A 27,186-nucleotide genomic window follows, 5' to 3' on the forward strand; every position below is an offset into this window, starting at 1 on the left:
TCTATAAATAAATTAAAATACATGCAAACACAAATTTAAATAAATAACACAATATATATTTTAATAATATAAATTAATATGCGAACAAAAATTTTAACAATATATATATATATATATCAAATTATTACAAACTAACGTACCATATATTTGAATAATAACTTAAAATGCCTAAAACAAATAAGAGAACACAAAAAATATTAACTACGTACTAAGTTTGAGAAGAACAATATGGGCGGGAGAACACGCAGCTCACAAGCTTTTTGCAACCACCAAAACATAACGTAACAGCACCAAATATAAATTTAAATAAATAACACAATATATATTTTAATAACAAAAGAAAAATTTAAACAATATATATACCAAATTCATACAAACTAATGTACCATATATTTGAATAATAACTTAGAATACCTAAAATAAATATAGCATCCAAACTTTATAATACCTAAAACTGAAACAAATAATTTAATTATGACCAACAGAAAAAATAGAACACAAAAAATTTTAACTGCGTTCCAAGTTTGAAAAAACCAAATATGGGCGGGAGAACACGCACCTCACAAGCATTTTGTCACCACCAAAGCGTAACGTAACAACACCAAACACAAATTTAAATAAATAACACAATGTATATTTTAATAACAAAAGAAAAATTTAAACAACATATATACCAAATTAATACAAACTAACATACCATATATTTTAATAATATCTTAGAATACCTAAAAAAAAATATTAACCTACAAATTATTTGTGTTAATATATATATATATATATATATATATATATATATATATATATATATATAACATAGAATATCTAAAACAAATATAACATACAAACTTTATAATACCTAAAACTAAAACAAATAATTTAATTATCAAGCAACAGAAAAAAAATTAATACAACAAATATTAACTACTTACCAAGTTTGAGAAACCAGCTCAGGCTTTTTGCCACCAGCACAAGCTCAACAAGCACCAACCACCAGGAAATTCACCAGAATACGCAATTGTTTCCATTCATTCGTGTATGGGCGTTTTATAGGGGAGAAGCTTATTCCGCCACTCCCACTTGCGAAACCCTTTCTGAAAAGGTTTTTGGGAAAGCTTGCTTCCTATACGCTGCTACCTACGTTCAGTCTGCATGCATGCGCGCAATGTAGGCACCTTTCTTGCCAGAAGTAATGGCGAGATACTTTCAAAGCAAACTCGCCAGCCATGTTAGTGAAACCACCCTAAACCACTGCACCCCTACTCTGCCTAGTTGCCCTAGCCTCACGTGTTTCGCCAGTGCTGCTGGCTAGACCCACCTCCACGTCACGTGTTTCGCCAGTGCCAAAGGCGAAACACCTCCACGTTAGCACCATCCCGCCAGTGCCAATGGCGACTCAGTTGTATCGCCAGTTTCATTGGCGACATCCATTAGAAAACAGACCCCCCTCGTCAATAGTTTTAAAACAGACCCTATTTGGGAATTAGTTTGTAAAACTAACCCCATTAGGTCAATTTTCCGCCTCATGACACCTAAACATTCTTAGTGGAGAATCTTGGACTTGATCTTGGATTAGTGGGCTGAACCATAGCTAAAATTCACTAATCATAATTAGTGAAATTTTGACTCCACAAATTCAATTTCAAATTCAAGTGAAATTTGAATAGAAATTCAAATTTCCCTCCAATTTTGTGTGATATTTAGGCTATATATAGAGGTCATGTGTGTGCATTTTTTCAACTTCGATCATTTGAGAATTATACTTCAAAGTTCAGACCTTATTTGAGGCACACAATTTCATGCCCATTCTCTCCCTCTCCCTCCACTCATCTTCTCCTACCTTCAAGCTCTTATCCATAGCTTCCTATGGTAGTTAGCTTCTTCTTGAATCATCTTCTCCTTGAAGTGACATCTCCAATCATCTTTCTTCTATCTCCACTTTGCTGCCATTGATCTTCAAGAAGCAAAGGATTCCATTGATGAAGAAGATCCAAGCCCTACAAGCTCCACATAGAAGCTACATCACATTCTCTATGTCCAAGATGTAGAAATTTGCTAGAAAAATCAAACATTAACTCACACAAGCACATCTTCAAGGACTCCAAGTAGAAGTTCGACACTCCTGTTGGCTAACTGAATGACAACACTAGTTGGTTTTAAATCACCAAGATGTAGTGATTTGTAAACTAATGTAGTCTTGACATTAATTGATGCTCCCAGGTCAAGCATGGCATCTGTAAAAGTGCAGTCTATGATAATGTAAGGGACAGTGAAAGTGCCAAGGTCTTTGCACTTTTCTGGCAAGGTAGATGGTGCAATGGCAGAAACAATTTTGCTCTATATAAGTGCAGGAACATTTCTGCCCATCTTCACTTGCTCATTCCCCTTTAGCTTCCTCTTATGGGTGCACAAATCCTTCAAGAACTTTGCATATTTTCAAATCTATTTGATGGCATCCAAGAGGGGAATGTTGACTTCCACCCTCCTGAAAGTCTCAAGAAGATCAAAATCAAGCTCCACTTTCTTTGCAGGAATGGATCTAGAAGGAAAGGGCAGGGAAATCTGTTTTGGTGCAAATTTTGTTTTGGCACCATCATCAATTTTGGCACTAGCATTTGTTGGATTTAGAAGCTCCTTGCCACTCCTCAAGGTAATAGCACTCACATTCCCCTTTGGATTAATGATCATCTGTGCAGGAATGTTGTTAGAACCTTGTTGCTGCATCTGGTTAACAGTTGTAGTTAACTGTCCAATCTGAGTCTGAAGGTCTTGGATGGTGGCATGCACATTTTGTTGAAATTGAATGTTGTTGGTTGTCATTTGTTTCATCAGCTCCTCCAAAGAAGGTCCATAACTATTCTACACATGTTGGGTAAGTGTAGGTTGTTGGAATTATTGTTGTTGTTTGAATAGGGGAGCTTGGTATTTGCTGGTGGAGGGTTGGTATTATTGTTGTCTGAAAGGTTGTTGCAATGCCCTGAAATTTTGATAATTGAAAATAAATGTTTGATGTATTTCTTCATTTTCTTGTATTATTTGATTAATTTTGATTAGTTGAAGTGTTGTGTGAATTATTCTTGTGCAACTACTTGGTGTGGATGTTAGGTTGTGTGGAGTTTGATTAATCTGTGTTGAAATTGTGAGATTTCAAAATTTACCCAAAACTTGTTTCAGTAAAACCATGATTGCGGACTCGCTAACCATTGGATCACCTTCAAACATGGACTATATAGGTTTATAGCCCAAGTTTGCATGTTTTGACCATTGGGATTTGCGAAATAACATCTTTGGTCAGCTCACTTAGCATGACCAGCGCGCTAAGTTCAATTCCACCTAAAGGAAATAATTTGCTCAGTGCGAAATGTCGCGCTCAACTCGAAATTTCACACTTTTTTCCAAAAGTTGAATTTCGATTAGCGATACAAGCTGTAGATTATAAATATGTCCATCAATGCAAGAAAATGTGTTTTTCTTTCTCTTTTCCCAAAACCCTCGCCCAAAGCCCTAACCCACATCCTCCACCACCCATAACCACCGGCGACCGCCACAAGCTGTCGCTGCTTTCTATAAGACCACCGAACAAAGAGGAACACTTTAATCGAAGCAGAATCTTCAAAACTCACCTCAAGGATTTGGTAGAGAATGAAGCTCTCAACCCTCCTTTTGTGGTTTCTTCGAGGTAACTGTGTGTGTTTGTTATAAAATTGATGTGGAATCAAAAACACCATTTTAATCCCTTTTAAATTTGAGTGGATATTTGACCTCAAATGTTAAATTCCACCCTGTCTTTGAAATATATATTGAATTGTCTTTGATTTGGTATATAGAGCTCTGCGTTTAAACTAATGGATGTGAACATGAGAGATCTTCAAACGACGCAGAGAGGAGCTAACAAAGAGATATCGATAAGTGAGAGGAGTTTATTATTTGTTTACAACTTTTGATACCATAGTTGGGGTTAGGGAACCCAATTATGGAGATGTATATCTATCCTTATTGCATGTTGGTTTTCAAGAAAAATTGTGTTTTAAACTAATGGGATGCGAAATAGTTTCTATTAATGAATGAAAATTGTGAATGATGTTGTTGTTGTAATGATTGGAATTTTTGGGAAAAATCTTAATTACAGAAGAGACTCTGTCCAAAATTTTGTATTTTTTCTTTCGTTTACTTCTTTATTAAATTTTAAATGGGCATAAGCCAAAGTAAAAAAAATTACATTTGACATTATGATTACTCAAACAAAAACTGCCAAGCCCCAACTAACGATCATAAGCCAATAAATGGGAAAATAATTACACGGTAGAGTAAAAAATTAACGCTACGATTGACAAAAGGAAAAGGGTTCATAGTGAACCCTATGTGTTGCAACAGAGAATAGGGACTTTAAACACGGGTGCCACCACGCATTGGTGGCGGTTAGAGGCCAAACACGTGAGTGAAGGCACTACACAATTATGGTGGTTTTCGTGGTGGTAGAAAATGCCCGCGAGAAAGAAAGAATCGTGTGTGAATGCTTTCGCAACAATGTTGTCGCAGACCATGCAAGTGTCATTCTTGGGCATATTCTTGTGTCCATTGATGGATGCGCAAAGCAGGATGCCAACACACATATCACCCCCATTTTTCCGTTGTTTATGCTTTTTTTTTCTATCAGTGCAAAATTAAGGAACCCAAAAATGCTAATTTCATATTTTAGATCTTAATGTTTTGTACTAGGATTTGGGTGTTTGAGGGTTGTGGTGCACGATTCACTGTCGAACAAGAGTGGGACTCGGAGCAGAACCGGGTTGAGTTTAAATTTGATTTTTTTTTCTTCTTACTTTTGGTTAATTTTGAGGGAGTTTTTTTGTTTTAGTTTTGAGTGATTAGTTTGTTTCTTCTTTCTTAGTGTTGATAGTTTTGTATTTTGATTTAAATTTCTTGCGTGTGTAGTTAGTTGATGGAAATTGAAAAATAGAAGTAATCCAATTTATGGCCGCTAAAATTACACACAATAGTTACCTTTAAATAATTATTGAATAAGATTTTTAGGGGTTTTAAACGCTCAAGAATTATATTTAAATTGCCACAAATCGTAACATCAGTAGCAAAGCTAACTTCATCAATGTGTTGTAGAAGCAAGCTTCATGATGATGAATCAAGATGATTCAAGTAGTTTTGATAATGACAAAGATGATGACAAAAAGCCCAAAGAATGATTTCAAGATTGAGTCAACAAGTTCAAGATCAAGTTTAATTTCAAGTTTCATGAGAAGAAATCAAGAAGATTCAAGAATCAAGAGAAGTTTGATTTCAAGATTCAAGAGAAGATGAATTGAAGATTCAAGAGAAGAAATCAAGAAGACTTCACAAGGGAAGTATTGAAAATATTTTTCAAAAAACAAACATAGCACAATTTTGTTTTTCAAAAGAGTTTTTCTCAAAATTCTCTAAGTTACCAGAGTTTTTACCCTCTGGTAATCGATTACCAGTGGCAAAGTTTGATTTCAAAAGCTTTTAAGTAAATTTCCAACGTTCCAATTGATTTCAAAATGGTGTAATCGATTACAAGATATTGGTAATCGATTACCAGTGTATCTGAACATTGAAATTCAAAATCAATTGTGAAGAGTCATATCCTTTCATAAAAAGCTTTGTGTAATCGATTACATGGTTTTGGTAATCGATTACCAGTGACAAGTTTTGAATGAAAAGTCAAGAGATGTAACTCTTCCAATGGTTTTCAGGTTTTTTTCAAGGTTATAACTCTTCCAATGGTTTTCTTGACCAGACATGAAGAGTCTATAAAAGCAAGACCTTGACTTGCATTTTAATTAACTTTTCCAATTTACTTTTGAATATTTTTTTCTTCTTCTTCTTTTGCCAAAAGCTTTCTGAGTTTTCTGGTATCTAAACTTTGATTCACAAAAAACAAAAGTGTGTTATTCATCTTTTTCATTCCCTTCTCCCTTTGCCAAAAAGAATTCGTCAAGGACTAACCGCCTGAATTCTTTTTGTGTCTCTCTTCTCTCTTTTTCCAAAAGAATGAAGGACTAACCGCCTGAATTCTTTTGTGTCTCCCTTCTCCCTTTTCAAAGAATTCAAAATGATAGAGTCTGAGAATTCTTCCCTTTCCCTTAAACAAAAGATTTCAAAGGACTAACCGCCTGAGATATCTTTTGTTTCCCCTTCACAAAGTTTCAAAGGACTAACCGCCTGAGAACTTTATCTTAACACATTGGAGGGTACATCCTTTGTGGTACAAGTAGAGGGTACATCTACTTGGGTTGTTGTAACTGAGAACAAGAGAAGGTACATCTCTTGTGGATCAGTTCAAGTGGAGGGTACATCCACTTGGTTGTTTAAAGAGAACAAGGGAGGGTACATCCCTTGTGGATCTTTGCTTGTAAAGGCTTTTACAAGGTTGAAAAGAAATCTCAAGGACCGCAAGTCGCTTGGGGACTGGATGTAGGCACGGGTTGTTGCCGAACCAGTATAAAACTCTTGTGTTTGTCTTCTTCTTCCCTACACTCTTTAATTTCCACTGTGCACTTTAATTATCGCTTTTACTTTTGGTTAAGTTTCTATTTCTGTTCTTTACTTTCTTAACATTATAGTAAAAGCCTAATTGAATTTAGTAATATTAAGAAGGATAAATTTTTAATTAGTAAAGGTTCATTAATAATTAATTCAACCCCCCCTTCTTAATTATTCCGAGGCCACTTGATCCAACATGTGCAAGGACTAAATCCACAAATTGTTTAAAGTATAAGGACTAAAATTACACTTTGCAAGTAGGTGAACTAAATTCATGATTGACTAAAAGTATAGGGACCAAAAAACATATTTTTTTCCTTTCTTTATTATTGACTAAAATTTATTAGAAATCACAAATTTTGGTGGGTCTCACTATTCATTTAATAAGTTTTTCTCCTAATTTAGAAATGAAATCCATATGTAATTTTCAAGTCAATAGTAGATAGTGTTAAAGTAAAATATTGCTAACATTCCTCTAGGAAATTAATATTCTCAATCTAAGATTTTTGAAAAACTTAAAAGAATACTCCTATCAAACACTTTCTTATAATAATTATCTTAAAAACCATATTATCATGATTTTTTTGAAAAAATATTATCATAAATTCTAATTGGTTGATTAGGTAAAATAAGTTATACACTTAGAAATTAAACTCATAAATTTATTAAGAGTAAATTGCATTAACTTCCTAGAGGGTTTTTAAATTACACACAATATCTCTCATTGTTTAATGTTTACAACAACCTCTTTTGTAATATATAAGAGGTTTCAGTGTAATATACTCAAACATTAACGAGGGTCAGTGTCTTGTCCCACCCGTTAAAGACCTAATTCGTGAAGCCCACGTTTCATATGGATCAGGCAAGTCCGGTCCACTAAATAAATGATCTTATTTTTTTGGTCCGCATCCTGTCTTCGAAGCTCATGGATAAACAGGTCAATCCAAGGACTCAAATGAAAATAAAAACACTTTTAAAAATAAAAAATTATTAAATTAAAATATTTTTTTCTTCATTTTTTTAAGTTATGAAAACATGGAAATGGAAATGAATAAAAATAAAAATAATATAAATATAAGCATTAAATTAAATATTAAACATTTAATTCTAATCATTGACTTATTGTCAACATGTTTAAATGTTGAAGTACACACACACATTGGTCTCAGAGATTAAACCTCACAAGTTTCATAGACTAGGCCCAAAATTTGCTATAGCTAGGTATGTTTAAAAAAAGAGATATGTTACTCACACGATCCGCGAGCTTAACAGGTCAATTCATGAACCTTGACTCGTACACCCACCCTTATCCATTACGATAGAGAGCACCATGTATGATATAGTATTTTTCAAACAACTAAATGGTTTATATAACTTATAAGGGGTATCAAATGTATTTTTAAGGAATTATGAAGATAAGTATAATAAGAGTAGATAAAAACAATAAGAGTTTGTGTAATTTTACTATGTAAAAAACTCATATACAAATACTTAGGGTGTGTTTGGTTTGCATTTTCATTTTCTGTTTTCATTTTCTGAAAACTGTTTTTATTTTCAAAATATTAGAATTCTAAAAATATGTTTAGTTTGACTTCTTGTTTTCTACTTTCAATAAATAAAAATACGCATTTTCAAAAGGAAATGTATTTTTATATTTTTTTTAAAATTACATTTATTGTCACCGCATTTTCATTTAACCCAAAATGAGGTTTTTGGTTTTAACTGAAAACACTGAAAACGAGATTTTATTGTTTTTAGTTTTTGGTTCGTTTGGGAAAATATTTTCACTGAAAATGAAAATAAAAATTCAACCAAACATATTTCTATCACCATTTTTTATTTCTAGTAAAAATGAAAATATAAAACAACCAAACCAAACACTCTTAATTACTTTGTTATTGTTTTCTACAAATAGAATCAGAGTTTCACTTTAATAGGCATGCAGACATTTATCGTATCATTTATCATATTACCAATGTGAAACTCCAACTCTCATTGGAAAACACAAGTTTTGTCCTTTTACATATTTCATACATAGTTTATATAATTTACCTAATCATTCAACATATCAATTGAGATAAGGTTGTTTCAGCTTAATTGAAGATCTTAAGAAATTTGATTCCTATTATATAACTGTGTTCAATTTATAGAAATTTTTTTTATCTCTCATAATTATTATATTCAGCTAAAACAAGATTATCATTAATGTTATTAAAAGAAAATAATACATAGAAACCAACCACACTATGCAGACGCAGTAGGACTGTAGAGGAAAGAATGAAGCATGCGGTGCCAGCTAAGCTGTATGTCGGTTCCTCCTCAATAATCGTCTTTCCCTGCCCCATGCCATCATCCAGTGGTTAGGGTTGGAGAACTTGCCCTCACTTTTTTCTTCCTTCTTCACTCTTAGTCTCACTCACTCACCATTCACCATTGTCCTTTGCATCGCTCTAAGCAACACGTCCTTTTCTTCACATATTCCAGTGTGGTACGCTGTTTTCTTTCTTTTCTTTTCTTTTTTTCTGAAAAGCCTTAGCATTTTATTTTGTTTGTCTTTTGTTCTCATTAGCTGTTCTGAGATTCGGAGAGATGGGTTTGGAAGAAGCTTCCAGAAACTGGTGCGTTCACACTTCCCCATTTCTCACGAAGAAGCTAAAGATCTTACTTTCTTCACTTGTTTTTTAAGTTGTTTTTTTCCCAACATTTGAAGATTGCAAAACAAGATTTTCCCCTCAACCTAAATCCGTAATTCTTTTCCTCTTAGTGTAAAATAATTAAATAACAAACACATTTAAAACCAACGGAATCTGGGGAACTTTCCAAAACTATTCCTTACAAACAACAACGCATTCTCATCACTGTGCATGTAATTTTACATAATCATAGTTTTTTTTTCGCCAATAATGCTTAGTTCTTCACAGTTAAAACCATCTTATTATGTGCTGTTTTACTTTTAACAGAGAAATGATATGTATGCTAGTTGCATCTAATTTAATAACTATGCATGCTTCAAATTTCCTTTACCATTGTAAGTTCAATTAAAATTTCAATTTTGTATTACTTTTGAATCTGGTAAATGAGTTGTTTGTGCTTGTGTCCATTGTTTTTGCTTCTTAGGTGGTAAGTCAAAATGAATAAGTTTATTGTAGGATTGGAAGCATAGTAGTGTGTAAATCTTCTTAAATTTGGGGAATCTTAAGTGGAAGATTGATGATTACTTATTATAATGGAAATAAACAATATAGAAGGTTTAAGGTGAAATGTGTGAATCCATCTATACTTTTTTTACTTATGTCTATTCCTTGTCATTTTAGAATGTTTGCTTAAGAGTTACAAATCAGAGATAAATTTTATAGATGTTTCTTATATGAGCGTTGAAGCTTGCAAGTGATTAATACACTACTTCATACAGACAATTAAAATAGTATTTTGTTGTGCAGAGCAGCATAGCATTTAGTTCAATTGGTGTTTAATGTCTAAATATAACTGAGCCGAATGACATTGTGTGATCCATGAAGCTGATCTTATCTAGTAGGATAAGGCTTTTGTTGGTAGTGGTGATGGCGTTTAATATCTAAATCTGAGTGATATGATGATATCCAATGTTCCTTGACTGTTATCAAATTTCTTTTGCAGTATATAAGTCATCATGCTGTTGTGACAGTTAAAGGTAGTGTGGTGTGGGGAAGGAGCCTAGTGATTAGTTGTTTGAGACCACTAAGGAAGTGAACAAGAGGATGTCAAACAGTAGGAACACTCATTGGTGTTATAGTTGCAGGAGGCCAGTTTGGCTGGGACGGCGAGATGCGGTTTGTCCTAGCTGTAACGAGGGATTTGTTCATGAACTTAATGATATGGTGCATGTTAATCCTTTTGACTTATTTGAAATGGACAACAATGAAGAACGAGATCAAAGGCTTGGACTCATGGAAACATTCTCTGCCTTTATGAGGCATCAAATGGCAGATAGGGGCAGAAGCCATGACATCAGGGCGCAAACAGATTCAAATCCTGAACACAGTGCAGGGTTTGCTCCTCTGTTGATCTTTGGTGGCCAAATACCTTTTAGATTGTCTGGACATGGTGGCTTTGAAGCTCTCTTTAACGGGGCACCAGGAATTGGTCTAACACGAGGTAACACAGGCGATTATTTTATTGGTCCTGGACTAGAAGAACTGTTTGAACAGCTTTCAGCTAATAACAGGCAAGGTCCCCCGCCAGCATCAAGATCATCAATCGATGCAATGCCTACCATTAAGATCACGCAGAGGCATCTTCGATCAGATTCACATTGTCCAGTGTGCAAAGATAAATTTGAAGTGGGGTCTGAAGCAAGACAAATGCCATGCAACCATTTATATCACTCGGATTGTATTGTTCCATGGTTGGTCCAGCATAACTCCTGCCCCGTTTGTCGTCAGGAACTGCTGCCACAAGGATTGAGTAGTAGTAACCGCAGCACAAATGGTAGAAGTAGAAGTGCAAGTTTAAGTAGTAGTGGTAGGGAGAGCCATGGAAGGAGAAATCCATTTTCCTTTTTGTGGCCTTTTCGTTCTTCTCATTCTAGCAGTAATGATGAAGCAACAGGAAGCAGCTCACCGACACCAACTATCCCTGAGAACAGCCATCATCATCATGCAGGGTATTCTGGGTGGCCATTTGAATGACTTAGTGTGAGTAGAACATTTTCTTTTGTTTATTAAATCTGCTCCTGTTGATTGAAAAATCTTATGGACTGATGCTGCTTGCTTGGGGTGAAAACGGTTTGAGACCTGAGTCTACCAGTCTGGATTTGCTTTCTAAAGTTGTGAACTATTTTGTATAAATGGTTATTTATGCATAATTGTTTGAATCTAATATTCAATATAACAAGTTTTCTTTGTTTAATAGATAATATATCATATAATCTTGAACAAGTAACTTTTAAGAAAAGCTTATAGTTAATTCTTTTGATGTGAATTTTGTTTAAAATGAATTTGGGATAAACGTACATTTGGGATAATTCTACCAGTCTTGTTTACATTCCCATAGGAATATCACTTTCCCACCCCTCCTCATGGGAACATAAATGTTGAAAAACATTGTAAAAAGAAAATTGTAACATTCCCAGGAATCAATAATACCTAGGAATGTTTTTTTTCAAAACTTGTCACAAATATGGGAATATTAGGTGGTCCTAGGTTTCAGTGTTTATTTTCTGTTTTCATTTTTCATTTTCTGAAAATAATTTTCATTTTCAAATTTTCAAGATTTAGAAAACATGTATGGAGAAGAAAGTGTTCTAGGTGTACTATGTTTTCACTTCTTCAGAAAAGGCTGAAAAAGAAAGTGTTCTAGGTGTACTATGTTTTCACTTCTCCAGAAAAGGCTGAGAAAACGTGGATTTGTTGTTTTGAGTTTTGGATTTGTTTTTGAAAATATTTTCAGAGAAAATGTCTTCTAAATTTTAAGCAAACATTTCTTCTAAATTTTAAGCAAACATATTTCTTTGTAAATGAAAACAGAAATCACTCAAATCAAGTGCTATCTTATATTCCCATCTCCACATTCCTGGAAATCTGTTGAGATTCCGTGAAACAAATGTTGTTCCCTAGTTTTGCATTAGTACTCTGATCTACTCGTTGATAAAATGTGGTTAGTCTTCTTATCTATTGAGAAAATGTTATCAACCCCTAAAATCAAGTTATGTGAAAAATGCATAATCAAATGAAGGGACTTGACCTTTCTAATATTATTCAAAAGGTTGATTTCCTCCATTTCCATTTAATTAGACATGCATTTTTCATACAACTCAATCTTGTTAGGGGATATTACACTGATATTTTTTAATTGAGAAATTAAAAGATTAACCCAAAATTAATGGGTGGAGGAAAAAAATAGGTAGGAAAATGAAAAAATCGATTATTATTCCACCAATATTTTGATCATTTTCATTCTTTATGATGTGATAATCACACATGTGTATCTAATTGGTTGTGACTCGGACACTTAACGTATCAATCATCATTTTCAAGGGCATTATATAACACAAGCTAATAATAGAGAAAATTAATTGATTGATAATTAATAATTTTATATATCATTTCACTATTTCATTAATTTTAGAGACTAGTTTGATTGATTATTATAATTCCATAAATTAAATTAGCAATTTATTCTGTAAAAACATATTGAATGATTTTTATATTTTTATTTTTAATCAAAAATATATTTTAAACGTTTTTTTTTATAATGCACTCGTAATTTCATGATAAAAAATCTCTACTAAAAACCAGAACACGCTTGACTATTTTATTATAAGTTGTGAGAATCAAAATTCGTTTTACTATTTTAATGAAAAAATAAATAATGATTTTTTATCATTAGGAATCAAAGATATCAAGAAGTTTATAATAATTCATTCACTTAATTTAACCAAATGAGTTATACTTTCATAATAAATTAATAATGAATTACATATTATTTTAATGCAATTTTAATTAATACTGACACTTATATAATTTTCAATATCTACGTCAGTTTCTGCATATTATTCAAGGACTTTTATGTAATGTATATATTGCATGCACTATAGCTTGTCTATTGTGTAAAATTTTACCCACCATTGCAAGTTCAAAGCTTAAAGTTTTTTCATTTAGAGACAAACAAATTAAGTCGCTCGTTCACTTATTAAAGTATTTAAATTTCATGTTAGTTATTGTATTTTTAATGTAGTCCCTTCATGTATTGATTTTATTATCTTCGATGAAATGATATAGGCATCTTTGAGTTAAAAAAAAGTTAAATTAGTTTGCACATCCCCGAATTATTTGATAATTTTTAATTAAGTTTTTAATAAAAAAAATCAATTGAGTCCCTAACTTATATTTTTTTTTCTTTAATTAGGTCCTTGTTAAATATGTTGACTATGGTCAATGACAAATTTAATTAAAAATAAACAGAAGTTCAGGGCCTAATTGAAAAAAAAAATTTAGGAACTTTTCAAGGACATGTTTGAGTAACTCTCTAATTCGATTCAACTTTCACTATATTTTTTCAAGCTTCTATACACTACTTCTAAATCTAGTATTGTCAACTCTATATATTTGCACATAGTATTCTTACCTCTCTAGATCACTATTGTCATATCTCTACTCTAGTATTCTCACCTTTATGGTTCTAAGCTCATTATTCTCAAACCTCTTTAGGCTCTTCAACAAATATTCTCAAACATTGGAAATGTTAATTCCTTGACTTACAAGATTTGTTTGGACAGAACTAATATACTCTTTCTAAATACATTCTTCAAGTATCTATTTTTTTTTATGATTTTTAATTTTCTTTTAGGACTCCAAGGACTCCAAGGAATACCAACAATGTAAAATTAAGTTACTAAATAGAATTAATTTATAAAACAATTAGTTTTTTTTTATCTGGGGAAATAGAATATAGTGTTAGGAAGTTTATGTTTATAATAACTTATGCATTATGATCAACCAACCGAATTAAATTCTTTGAGTGAATCGATCATAATATGAATTAGTGAATTGAGATTGTGAGAAAATAATCCTCTTTTCATTAAAAAAAAAAAAGGAAATTGAGAGAAAATCTCTTCCTTTCTCATGTGAGTATACAATGACAAAAAAAACATTTTTTTCTCTCTCTTGGGTTTTCTATCGGATTGATAGTGATGATTTTTTTCTTCCTTACTTGTGTAGAAAGATAACGTCTTATGATTATTTTTAATTATCATTCTGTTAAAATTATTAATGTCATTATCATAAAGTAACAATGATTAATTTAACTTGCTTTTAAAAAATAAAAGATTAAATCAAAATTTTTAGAAGATTAAAAACCAAATTGAATCTAATTTGAAAAGATAAATAATTAAACGGTAAATATTTATTTTGATCCTAAAAATATCAACCGGTGATACTTTAGTTATTAAAGGATAGAAAATTTAAATTTAATTTTTAAAAATAAAAAATATAATAAATTAATCTTATTGTTAATTTTGTCTGTTATTTCTATAATGTATGCGTATGTGACATCTTTAGACTAAAATATCATTAGAAAGAGTTTCACCTGTTGCTTACTTAGCAGGACTAAATTGCCAATAAGTTTTGTTTTCCTTACTAATTGGTAAAAAAAAAATTTATTTTCTCTTTCTATTCCTCTTTCTCCAAATTACCCTTCTCTCTACAACACATTCCACACCAAACGTCTTGCTGCCACTACGGACATTCCAAACCATGAGTAATAGAGTACCCCCATTAACACCGACCTCAATCACATTCCTATGTACCACCTTCCCTTGCCTCAACCAAATCGCTGTCCCTCGAAGGTATTGATAAAAGATAGTCTTCCCATACTTCCGCTAATTCTCCTCTGACACCGCCTCCTTCCGTCGTCGTGTTTTGTCGCACCATGGGCGGAGGCCTCAGCCGCGAAGTCTGCCAGTGGTGTCACACCATGGAGGCGCGGAGTGCGCGATATGTCCAGAGGAATTGCAAGATGGCGAAAGATGAAGATGATTCCATACTGCAAGCACGTGTTCCACCCGCTTCTCTTACCCAAACCAAACTTTCAACCTTGTGGTTCGAATCGCGATTTGTGCTATCGTGGAGTTATTCACTGAAGGAACAAATTTGTGTTGTTCTTCTTTGACTCAATTCGATTGCGCTATTTTGCTCTAATTGTTGCTATGGCTTTTCTTTGGATTTTTTATTTGAGAGGGCTTTGCTTCGCCTGATTCGGATTTATTTGATTTGCATCCTCAATCACCTGAAATATTTGGATTCTATGTGCGCTAAGATTTTTGCAACGAAATCAACTCAGAGATGGGCACTTAGCGTCCGACGAGAGGTTGGTGTTGGCGGTGAGGGACAACAAATTGCATGAGGCAGGGGACAGTCTTTTCTGAAACTGTTTACCGGATAGGGAGAAGAAGGTATTGATGATTGTGATTCCGCTTCAGGTTCTGGCTAACTTGGCTTCCGTTGTGATTGGGGAAACCGGACCTTTTATCAAATATTGGGTTACTTGGAATCAGGTGTTTTTGCTTGTTGATATTATCTGTTCTGTGCTATTATTTTCCCTATTGTTTGATCTATAAGGTCTGAGTTGGGGGATCTAAAATTAATTGTGTTGTGTGAACGGTTAATTTGTTTTGGTTAGGTTCTTGTGTTAAGAGGTGTGGTTGGAGATGGGGGGTTTGCCAGCGGCAAAGGTGGAGATGACGGAGCGGTGAGGCGGAAAGAGTGACAGTGGTGGAATGCTTGACCGAGAAGAAGAGGGATAATATGGGAACGATCAATAATAATGGCCTGCTGTAAAAAAAAAAATTTAAAACCATCAATATTGACAAATTACTCCATCGTGAATTAGCTGACAAATTACTCCATTAGACTAGTCAATGTCGTGGCAACTAATTTGCACACATGGAGTGTGACGTAAGTTAGTCTTATACTCTTATGTCATGGTACAAACACCTTAGAGTATAAGGAAGAGAATTAAGGGTATGATTAATTTATTGTATTTTTTTACTTTCAATGATTAAATTTAATTTTTTTTTATCTTTTAGAAATTAAAATGTTATGTGTTGATTTTTCAAGGATCAAAATGAGTATTTGAGATATTTTTGGGTTCAACCTTAGATGAAGTTATAGGCTATCACTTATTATTTTATGGGTAATTGCTTTGGACATTTAGTATTTTTGTTGGAACATCCAGTAACACAATGTAAGGACTAAAATGTCTTTTTTTTTTTTTCGGATCGATGATCTGTATGATTCATATGGATTGACGATCCGCATGATTCATACGGATTGACAATTCGTATGAGTTTTTTTTAACTCATACACATGAATTATTGATCCATGTGAGTTTTTTTAAAAAAAAATAATAATAAGAAAAACAAAAAAAAACTCATAAGAATTGGTAATCCGTATGAGTTTTTTTAACTCATATGAATTGTTGATCCGTATGAGTCATACGGATTATCAATCCGTATAGTCATACGGATTGTCAATCCATATGTTTTAATTTTTTTAAAATTATTTTTTTAGAAATTTTTTATTCATTTAATTTATTTACAAAATTTGATAATTAAACAAATTTGATATTTAATTAAATGGTGTATTTAGATGTTTATTATAATGATTAAAAATTAAATAAATATGATATTTAATTAAATAATGCATTTAGATATTTTTTATAGTAATTGATAATTAAATAAATTTGATATTTTTTTACATATGTAAATACTTATTAAACCTATGATTTTTATTTATAATTTATATATGTAAACAAATTAATTATTAGATAAAAAATAATCATCACAAAATTTATTATGTAAATTAAATATAAATTAGAATTTTTAGTGTTATATATAGCGACACTATTTATTTATAACATAATGAGCCTATTAGTTCAGTTGGTTTGAGTATTTTATTAATAATGTGAAAGACACAAGTTTGATTCTTGCTTGAACCATTAATTTTAAATTAAATCGTAAATTATATTTTTGAAAAAAAAATGGATTGACAATCCATAGGCCCATATAGATTGACAATTCGTATTAGAACTATGAAAAGGTAAAATTGGAATTGCACATTTTATGTTGGGTGTACTAGCAAAACGATGGGTGTCCCTAGAAATTTCCTATTTTATGTGGACTTGGATTCATGATGAGGATTTTGTTAAGGCTTGTAGGCCTTGGGAATTTATTAGAGATAGATGGAAGGAATACTCAAGAAGAAAGGAGGAAATCAATATTGGTTGGGAGCCTCCTACTGTTGGTTGGATTTGTTTGAACACTGATGGGGCGACTAAATTCCATTATGATGTTTCAGGATATGGAGGTTTGTTCAGGGACCAGGGGGGAGATTGATTTGTGGTTATGCTAGACATTTAGGTAAGGGCAATGCTTTTGTGGTAGAATTATGGTGCGTTTTGTAGGGGCTTAAGGTGGCTCAGGAGAACCATTTTACTGAATTGATTATCAGGATGGATTCTCATGTAGTAGTAAAAGCCATTAAGGGTAATAGAATTAGGAGTACTGGTGGTTGGAGGTTGGTGCAAGCTATTCAAAGAATTTTGGTGGCCAATCCTAATTTTAGTGTGATGAGCATCTTTCACGAGGGTAATAGATGTGCAGATACTTTGGCAGATTATGTCTGCACCATAGAAAGGGTGATTTTGAAGATGCAACAACAACCTTCTTTCTTGAGGCAACAATTGCGTAGGGACAATTTAGGAGTTTAATCTCCCTATCTTGTTTTATTGTAATTTTTTCCTTGGGTCTTTTTTGCAAAAAAAATAGTATCATTTAACCTAACTCTAACTTTATATGGTTACTAGTCGGTAACCCGTGCATACACACGGGTCTTTCGCTAAATGATTTTCGATGGAAGAATAAAAAGAAAGATATTGTAAAAAGACAAAGGGACTAACATTCATATTAAAGAGTTCTATATAGTAGAGTAGATTGATTGCCAAATTGATAGAAGATAAACATAAAGATGTTGGAAACAAAGGTAACTAACATTGTTTTCCAAAATAACAAAATAGGTTGAATAACAATTGTAAAACCTAATCTATGTCGTTGTCGTCCCAATCTATTGCACGTCTAATAACAACTTCCCAGATTTTTTCAACACGCCTATAGTAGAATGACAGTTCATCTCCATGGCTAAAATCACCTTCTTGAAGGAATTTATACCAAGGCTGAGTGATATACTTATCACCAATTCCCTTGTCAAGCACAACTACATTCCATTGTAGTGGAGGTCCGAATCTTCTCAGGATTGTCATGTGGTCACCACAGTGGATTAGGCATTCTGTGACAGAGGGTGGAAGTTGCTATAGGGAAAAAAAAGAGTTAGGCATTGAAATTAATATTTGTATAGAAGATATAAACAGATATGAATATTTTACCAGTGGATATGGTGCCCTTAGCATTGATTGGGTGATTTCATAGGTCCAGATATGTTTCCTTGGCGCGCGGCGTCTTTTGCATGTTTGCTAGTGTAATGGTGGAGTGAAGTGGAGGTCAAATTTTGAGTGGCGGTCACAGGCTAGGAAATTTATGATCACTGATTCATAAATCTGCAATTCTGTCCTCAGTCTTGTTAGGCCATCAGCAAAGAAAAGTTTTCCCTTGTGTTGCCTGACTTGAATTTCGTAGGTGGCCCCATCATATTTAAACTCAACAATTTCTGGATAATTTGGTTGCCATTGCCGTTAATAAAAACCTGGTATTTCTATGGCATCCTGAAGGGGAAAAAGTGTTTTAAAAAGGAAAAACAATATGAAAAGAAGCAAAAGAAAAAGTATGGAAAGGAAGAATTTGATTTTACTTTGTCACAATGGAACGCAGCTTTAAATTGCAATATTAATGGCTGCCTGATAGCAGGGAATCTCAACTGCAGTGCAATGAAAAAAAAGTGGAGTTAGCATTTAAAGAACATGTATATTGACCAATTTAATTGTCTGCAGCTCTAAATTGGGGTGTTGCTGCAATGTAATAGTAATTGGATTTAAGAGTTCTAAATTAGGATAATCAAAATAACATAAGAGAAGATGCATATAATATAACACCTAAGAAATTGAATCCAAGACATGAAATAAGCAATACAGAACATGTGTAATTCATGCAGACTAACGAAAGTAAAAGATCAAACCATGGGTCAATGGATTGAAGCATGGATTAAATGGAAGAAAGTTTGAAAAGGTAGAATCAGCATCATAAAAAGAACATAACAGATGATGTATATAACTGAACAACTCAGAAGCTTAATATAATACTTGGAAATAATGGTAATAGGACGCTACAAAATTTAATAGGCACTTAAAAAGTTTTAACTTAATGTTCTTTCTGTTTTGTTTAGGCTAGAGCATAATCGAACAGGATACTGATAGGCTGTTTTTGCGTACATGCATGATTCAAATGTTATTCTAGATGACATGCTACCTAGGGTCCATTGACAGTGGCAATATAGTAGCATCAGTTTAAATTATTGGATAATTTTCACCACTCGTTAGCAATGAAGAAAACTAAATTAATATTTAAAGAATTTAATAGTGTTGGTGGTGTTAAAGAACACTTATTTCTTACTATCTATTTAACAATAGAATATCAGAACCACTGGAACAGGTTTTTGAATTAGTATCAACAAAATGTCAAAATAGAACATGCATTGCCATAAAAAGACAACATGAATGCAAAAAGTGTGAGGGGCAAAAATGTGGATTTAAACATTGCTGATATCTAAATAGTAAGGTAGATGATAATGTAGTATGTAAGAAACCTAAGACAATGGGTGCAAATAAATGAAGTAGAAGCTGGGAAAAATGAATTAAGGGTTTGGCACATGAAAGAAGGTAGAGTGAGACAATCATGGATTCAAAGCTAGAATTGTTCAATATGTCTGTCCTAGATTGCAATTGCAAAAGTCACAAATACAGATGGCAAGATGTTGAATTTTGGTTCGGGATATCAATGAAAAATCTAAGCAAAGGCAAGGAAAAAATCACGAAATGAATAGACATGCAGTGAGGTATTGGGTTTAGACTTACCTTGCTTGAGGCAGTTGATGAAGCGGAACTCATGGTGCTAGTTGCTTTGAGAGAATGATTTGCTTAGAATTGAAGTGGAGGTGGTAGAAAAAGGAACAATGGTTTAATGATGTGAGGTAGTGGGTGATGGAAGGGTCATTGCTTTTTGGTGGTTGTAACTGGCGGCAAGTTAAGTGGTTTAGGAACTGTGGAGCATTGAATGTTACATGCAAAGATTGGACGTGAATGAGCAGAATAATGAGTATGAAGGTCTGTGGTGGTGGAGGCAGGTGAAGAGGTATTTTTATTGTTGAATATAACAAAGATTTTGACACAATTTTTTTATTGTTATAAATATAATTTCCATTATCAAATGAATGACATGTCTAATGCTGAAATCGATAATGATTTGGCAGAGATAATATTTTCCAAGGGCAATTGATTATCTAACAAAAGAGAAATGGTTCTACTAAAAGAATAATAATAAGTGTATTATCCTAGGAAAAGAGCCAGAATAACATATAGAGTTCATTTGCTGAATGGTAGTATTTAAATTGAGATAAGCATTTTAGTTTTCTTTCTTGCAATTCATGAAAGAAATGGTTAATTTGGAGTTCATGAAAAGGGATGGAAATTTAAAATGCAGCAAATAAGAAAATGCACTTCATAACAGAAGAGTGGTTATTTGAAGTTGATGAATTATAGATTGGCTCATTTGATGATGTTTTAACTGTATATCAGAGATCATATGAGTAAGAAGCAAATACAGTTGTGCATAGAATTAAATTTGGAATCGCAAATAAATTGGATTTACCTTTTAATATTTGTAAAGACCTCTTTGAAAACCACATTCGTGGTTGAAGTCATTTTTTTTTGTTCTGATCATGTATTAAAATTCGAAGTCCTTTCTTTGACTTGACCCTTGATAATGCAACATATAATTGGCCATGTGAAAAAACTGGTTTTGGCAAGTAAAGTCCAACTGAAGATATGGATTGTCCTTGGGATTTATTAATTGTCATTGCATAAGAAAGCATTATTGGAAATTGTCTCCTCAATAGCTTAAAAGGCCATGGTAACTGTGAAGGCGACATAGACATTCGTGGGATATAAACATTGTCGCAACCTACCCTTCGGCGGGAGGGCGACGCGTGACTCGCGGGATGCGTGTTCCACGAAAGGAATACGCGCGGAGTCGCCACCAACGTTTATTTGAGGAAAACGTCGGAAAAACCGGAAAAGACGCGATCTACGAACTTTTAAGTGAAAGGTTCGGGAGTTGTATTTACGCACGGGGAAGGTATTAGCACCCCACACGTCCGCCCCAAGGGACGGCAGCCTTTAATCGAATGTGCAAACATGACTTTGATTTTTTATGTTCCCTTTTTATGTCTCTATATCCTTTATACCCTTTTTATATTTTCTCTTTTTGTGGTCGACAAGGGTGTTTCCCTTTGCTCCTACGTATTCCTCAATTTGGGATGAGAAAATCAGACCTACGTAGTTCTTTTTTATCAAGTGATTCTTTTTTACTTTAAGAGGTGATCATTTTAAGGCGTTGGACCTTAAAAATGATCCATTTTACTTAGTGAGAAAATGAAATGACAAACTTCAAAAGCCTATTTTTATGGACGAGCTTGACTAGGCGAATTGATTTTAGCCTTTAGTTTCACTTTAGTTATTAATCAATTCGATTAAGAATGAGAAATCCCAAAGAGAAAACGTCCGATTGATTTTCCGCTTTATTTTACTAAAAGATGTCTTTTTGATTATTATATTATTTTTTACCCTTTTTTGATTTCCAACGTGGTTACGGCACGACCGAACGGTCGGAATTTATTTTAACCGAAGTTAATGGATAATACAATTCAAACGTTCGGTGGAAATTTATTTTATTTTTAAGTTAAGCGAGAAATGACTTAAGTAAAATGGCTTAAGCACGTCAACAGGGGGTATAAAAAGTAAACAAAACGAGAATAAAAATGCACGAAACACAATGTGGACCACTACGGGTACATAGAATGAATCGAAAAGCTTGGTTCGAGGTACTTACCCGTTGAAGATCGAAGAGCGATGAAGAACGAATGAAGAACGTCGAAGAACGGTTGAAACCTTTGCGAAATTCTTCACGGAAAACGTTACGGAAACGTTTCGGAAGCGCCTCGGCTTAGATTTTCTTCACGGAAACGATTTTTCCAAGCAAATTCGAAAGAGAGAGAAGTGCCAAAGGGGCTGAACCCTTTTCTTCTTCACTTCCTCCCCTATTTATAGCAAAATAGGGGAGGTGGTTGCCGCCCAGCTCGCCCAGGCGAGCTCAGCTCGCCCAGGCGAGCCAGGTTGCTTCCTCCAGAAGCAACAGCCTTCTGGAGGAATATTCTGGAGGGCCCAAGTGGGCCTGGGTGCTATTTGCACCCCCATTTTTACTAAGTACACCCCCTCTGCTTTTTTTGGTGATTCTTTTTTCGTAAATTTACGGAAACTTACGAATTTTGTAACGATACTCGTTTTCTTTCCGTAATGTTACGGAACCTTGCGGATTACATAATCATCCCCTTTTTGACTTACGGAATGTTACGGAACCTCACTTAATTATGCAACGATGCTTCCATTTGATTTCCGGTGTGTCACGGAAACTTACGAATTGTGCATCAATATTTTTTTGGTTTTTCGGCATGTCCTGGAATTTCAGAAATTGCCTAATGATGGGTACCAAGCACCTCACAAGGACCAAAGAAAGGTCGCATGTCATCAAGCAAAGGTCCCCGGACGAAATTAGGGTATGACAAACATGATCTCCGATATTTGTCCTAGAAATTATGTCAGCTACAATAACATGTTTTGCTAGTCTTGTGACAATTAACCTAGTACCGTTACACAACCCTTGAGTTTGGTCTAAGTTCCTTAATAGCATTATAGGTGTTCCAATTTTGAGTTTGAGACAATGATTGGGTAAGCCAGATGTTGTCAATGAATTAAGAAATTCAGTTGTGAGTGAGCGGAAATGACAACTTTCAATGGTTTCGGATTTGTCAACTGAATCACAGCTTAGATAGCTAATTGAGTTCCTTGATGGATATTGCAAGTTGAGTCTTCAAAAACTGGAACTGAAATTTTGAATTTTGAATGTGCAGTTCTACCTCTAGGCAATAACAGAGAAGCTATGCCGCTAGAGGCAACCATAATTACAATTTTATTGTCAGCTCTTAGTGAACTTGCAAGTGTTTTCCAAATGTATGTTTTTCCTGTACCTCCATATCCATAGAGAAAAAATATACCACCTTCATCTTTATTAACAGCTTCAACAATCTAGTTGTAAATTGATGTTTGTTCATCTGGAATTATCGATATGTGGTGTTAGATTTAAAGAAAAATGAATCGAGTTGAAGTACTAATTTCTAGATGAGAAAAGCTAAGAAGGAAATGGACATAATAATTTTTAGAGGGGTAAATTGCTTTGTAGTTAATGTACCTGTCATCTGAGAAAATAGATGTTCAAACTCTGATCTAAGTTCTTGATTGTTGTAATTGAGTTCAGCTAATATAAGGCTATTGTCTAGATAGGTTGGACAATTCACATCTTCTGGATATGGCATTGAAGGATAGTCTCTAAGCGATCTTTGATTTGCTTGCAACAGTTCTTCAATTTCAAGCAAGACCAGATTTTGAAGAGTCCTATCATCAAGTTGTAATGCTAATACACAAAAGGGAAAAAAGTCAAATTATGTGTCGCATCAATATTCATTTGTGTCATGGGAAATTAGCACTAACCTAGACTTGCTGATGATTTTTTATAATTATAGACAATGTCATCAGCCATCCAATGCCAAGTTTGGTCCCAAACTTGTTCAGGTTTGTTCATTGTTGCAGTTAAAAGTAACAACACAAATAGCTTTCTTATATAATGTGCTGAACCCCAGTCTTTTGCTTCTTTGATTGCCTAATGAATTCTTTATCATCTTGCAAAAATCTCATAGCAAAACATGCTTCTTTAAATGTGGGATACTGAACATTATCAACTGTTCTTAAATCCTCAAATGAGGTAGGTCCTTTACAAACAGTAAGCATCATTCTCAAGTAAAATAATTAGCCTGTAATTGGTGGGACCCATAGTAATCTACCAATGGTGTAGCCTTTCTTCCTAAGGTGCCAACATCTTTTCTTCTTATTGTATAGAAACTTAGAAACAAATTCTGCATAAGTAAGATTTCTTCCTTCAACAGAATTTTGGTTGGTGTTCATCCATGAAATAAACTTTGAATCAGAGATACTTGGCTTAGACAATACATCATCAATATCATCATGGTCTTCGTAGAGAACACTATGTTGGCCTGGAAGATGGAAGTGCAATCTTTCAACAGCAGGTTTTCTGCCATGTATTGGAAACCCAAAGATTCTCCAAGTAGATTCACAGGGACATATGTATCTGTTAGGAAGATAGATGTAGCTGTTAAAACAATGATGGTCAGATAAATTAGAGATTAATTTTTAATAATACCTGCAATCTAGATATTCTTTGATCTCATCATAATGAGTGCTACCATTGTGAGTTTAATCATTATCTTCATGAATCAAAACAACAGTTACTCTATCATATCCCTTGTTGATGTACTTAAATAAATATTTGATATAAGTGCTTTGGTTACACCATTCAATATTGATATGTGCTTGGTATTTTCTGAGCAATCTTCGATTGTAAGGTACAATATACCTGTTATCAATTATAACACCATTTTTCTCAATTGTGTGACCATTGTTTCTTTTATGGTAGACCGGAAAACCATCAGCATCTAAAATAGTATGCGGCTGGAACATTTTGGGATAGAAACGACTGCACTTGCCTTCTTTCATGCATGGAGATCCAAGGTTTGAAGTTCCACATGGGCCATGAACCATATGGTTTTTTTACTAATGAATGCAGTTCTGGATCATCTTGCTGTGAAGGTATCTCTGCTGATATAATTTGATCAATTTCATCCGAGGATGGGTATTTGTTATCAGGATGTAAAAAAAGCAACAAATGGACATGAGGCAGCCCTCGTTTTTTAAATTCTATTGTATACATATCTACAATTTATTAGTAAGACGGTTAATAGACAACAATTAAAGTTATTAGATATGGTTGTGTGCTTAATATTGACAGTGCAAAATAACAATCTCACACATAATATAAATTCACCAAACTTAGAATCAACTTACATGCAATAACTTTCCCTAGCATCTGATTCTTTGTCAGGTCCATAAGCATTTGTTCATACTTTAGTTTGAAGACCCTGGAGATTATGTCTGGTCTATCTATTGCTTTCAGATTCAACGAATTCAGCAATCTATGGATTTCAGGCCAGTTTGGATTGCAGGTTAAAGTAATAAATAGATTTGGGAAGCCCACATGGCTACATATGGTCATACCATCAAAATAAAGTTGATCCATATAGCGGGGACTGCCAACAAAGGTTGAAGGCAAAATAACTCTTTTACCTTTATTTAGGCCTTTCGTGCTTCCATCATCCAATGACTGTTGTAAGCTGCAAAACTTGTCAACTCGAAGTTTTTTTAGGTTGTTTTTGATGTAAGAAAGCCTTTCTGATTCAACCATAATATACCCCTCAACAACAAATTGTTGAAATAGTCTCCTAGAATTCAAAAAAGTTTTTGACTCATTTGATCTGCATTGTAGCCTGTAAGAAAACCACTCCCTCATTGTAAGATGATTTCTTTTCCTTTTCTTACCATCTAGTGCACTGCTATGTAGGATATCAGGTCTATATCCATCTTCCCCGTAAGGAAATAGGAGAGGGTATTGTAGAGCTAGATAGCTAGAATGTAATTCATGGATCCTTTGTAATTGTCCATGCAGAGTTTCAATAATAATATCTCTTTTTGAATATGCACCAAAATCGCCTACTATTAGCGCTGCAACTTCTGGAACAGTAGGTACATTATATGTACGACCATCTTTTTCACGATTAGCAATCAATTTCAACTTGATATTATCCACTTGACCATCTTGCAATCTATCTCTCGCCATCCTGAAAGTTTTTGCATGCACGTTGTATTCATCCAGCATCTCACTAAGTTGTGAAACAATGTGCCCTTGAATTTGATTATGTGGACTGCTGAGCAAAGTAGACAATTATATATATGATGATTGCAAGATTAGCAATGCAGAATAAACAATTGAAATCTGTTTAAATGTAACATTCTTCATGGATGTTGTGCATTTATAATAATAACAATGAAAGAGTAATTACCTTATTGCATTAATCCTATTCTGCACTTCATTTTCTGTGTCAAAGATATACAATTGTGCAAATTTAGGTTCTTTCCCAGGCATTGGTAACATGCTACCTATTCTATGACATGGTTGACCTTGAATTTTTATTGTAGGAGGTCCTCTTGAATGATTAATTGATTTGTCGAACTTAATACCAGTAGAAGTAAAGGCAAACATCATGTTATATGTCCTTATGTTCTGTTGGTAATTTTTACTATCAGATGTATCATGATCATACAAAAGTTGGTAGAGATATTTAGGTGGATTTTGTAACAATGGAAGTTCAACTTTGCTACCTCCACAACATAAACTGAATCTTGGATTTATAGTTCTTTCACGTTTTGAGATTCTTTCATCATACCACATATTTGCATTACAGTGGCTCCATGTATGAGTTGGCCACCAAGATCAGAATACCCTGAAATTGTTTAATGACATATGGCAAAATGATGTTGGCTATTGAAAATGTTTTAGGAAAACATGTAAATTGGAACACGATAAACAAAAGCAGTTATGTACAATGCAAGGTATTCGAGGCTAAGCTAATAACATAGTGTTTATGAATATTAATTGTTACCTTCTCTATTAATTGCAGGCTCATTAGCTGAGGACATATAGTTTTGATTTTCAGGTGAAGAAACTGAAGCAGAGCCTATGAAAATTGCATTTAGATCAGATTATAGCATTATAATCTTGAGAATTAATTTGATAAAGTAGATTTTGATTGGTACCTTGTGTTGATTCAGAACTCTCATCCTCTGATGAATCACGAATATTAGCTAAAAAAGTGAATTAAATCGAAGTTTAGTGGAATCTATTTAATGTGGAATGGATTCCCATAATATTGAATGCAGCTTACAGCT

At 33.6% G+C, this 27,186-nt stretch overlaps 1 protein-coding gene and 1 long non-coding RNA gene across 5 annotated transcripts; both read left to right on the plus strand.

Moving 5' to 3' along the window:
- The first annotated feature begins 8,595 nt into the window (after nucleotides 1-8,595).
- On the plus strand, nucleotides 8,596-11,373 carry LOC100787523 (probable E3 ubiquitin-protein ligase RHC1A). 4 transcript variants are annotated; one of them, XM_006575092.3, is made up of 3 exons: nucleotides 8,596-9,004; nucleotides 9,086-9,134; nucleotides 10,153-11,373. In XM_006575092.3, the coding sequence occupies exon 3, from the start codon at nucleotides 10,254-10,256 to the stop codon at nucleotides 11,181-11,183; it is 930 nt and encodes a 309-aa protein (XP_006575155.1). In that variant the 5' UTR covers nucleotides 8,596-9,004; nucleotides 9,086-9,134; nucleotides 10,153-10,253; the 3' UTR covers nucleotides 11,184-11,373. The 4 variants fall into 4 exon arrangements, with proteins under 4 accessions (XP_006575155.1, XP_003518992.1, XP_040863145.1 ...); XM_003518944.5 differs by lacking the exon at nucleotides 9,086-9,134 and having other exon boundaries at nucleotides 8,732-9,004; XM_041007211.1 differs by lacking the exons at nucleotides 8,596-9,004; nucleotides 9,086-9,134 and adding an exon at nucleotides 9,239-9,261.
- A 3,253-nt stretch (nucleotides 11,374-14,626) lies between these two features.
- On the plus strand, nucleotides 14,627-16,069 carry LOC106796084 (uncharacterized). The gene is made up of 2 exons (XR_001384972.3): nucleotides 14,627-15,547; nucleotides 15,673-16,069. It is a non-coding gene; the product is annotated as an uncharacterized lncRNA (long non-coding RNA).
- Nucleotides 16,070-27,186: the final 11,117 nt, after the last annotated feature.

Source organism: Glycine max, chromosome 2, assembly GCF_000004515.6.
Source record: "Glycine max cultivar Williams 82 chromosome 2, Glycine_max_v4.0, whole genome shotgun sequence".
In the NCBI taxonomy this organism is placed as follows: Eukaryota; Viridiplantae; Streptophyta; class Magnoliopsida; order Fabales; family Fabaceae; genus Glycine; species Glycine max.

Excerpts from the sequence above, each read along its gene's own strand:
- LOC100787523 (XM_006575092.3), top strand. The coding sequence starts at position 10,254 with ATGTCAAACAGTAGGAACACTCATTGGTGTTATAGTTGCAGGAGGCCA.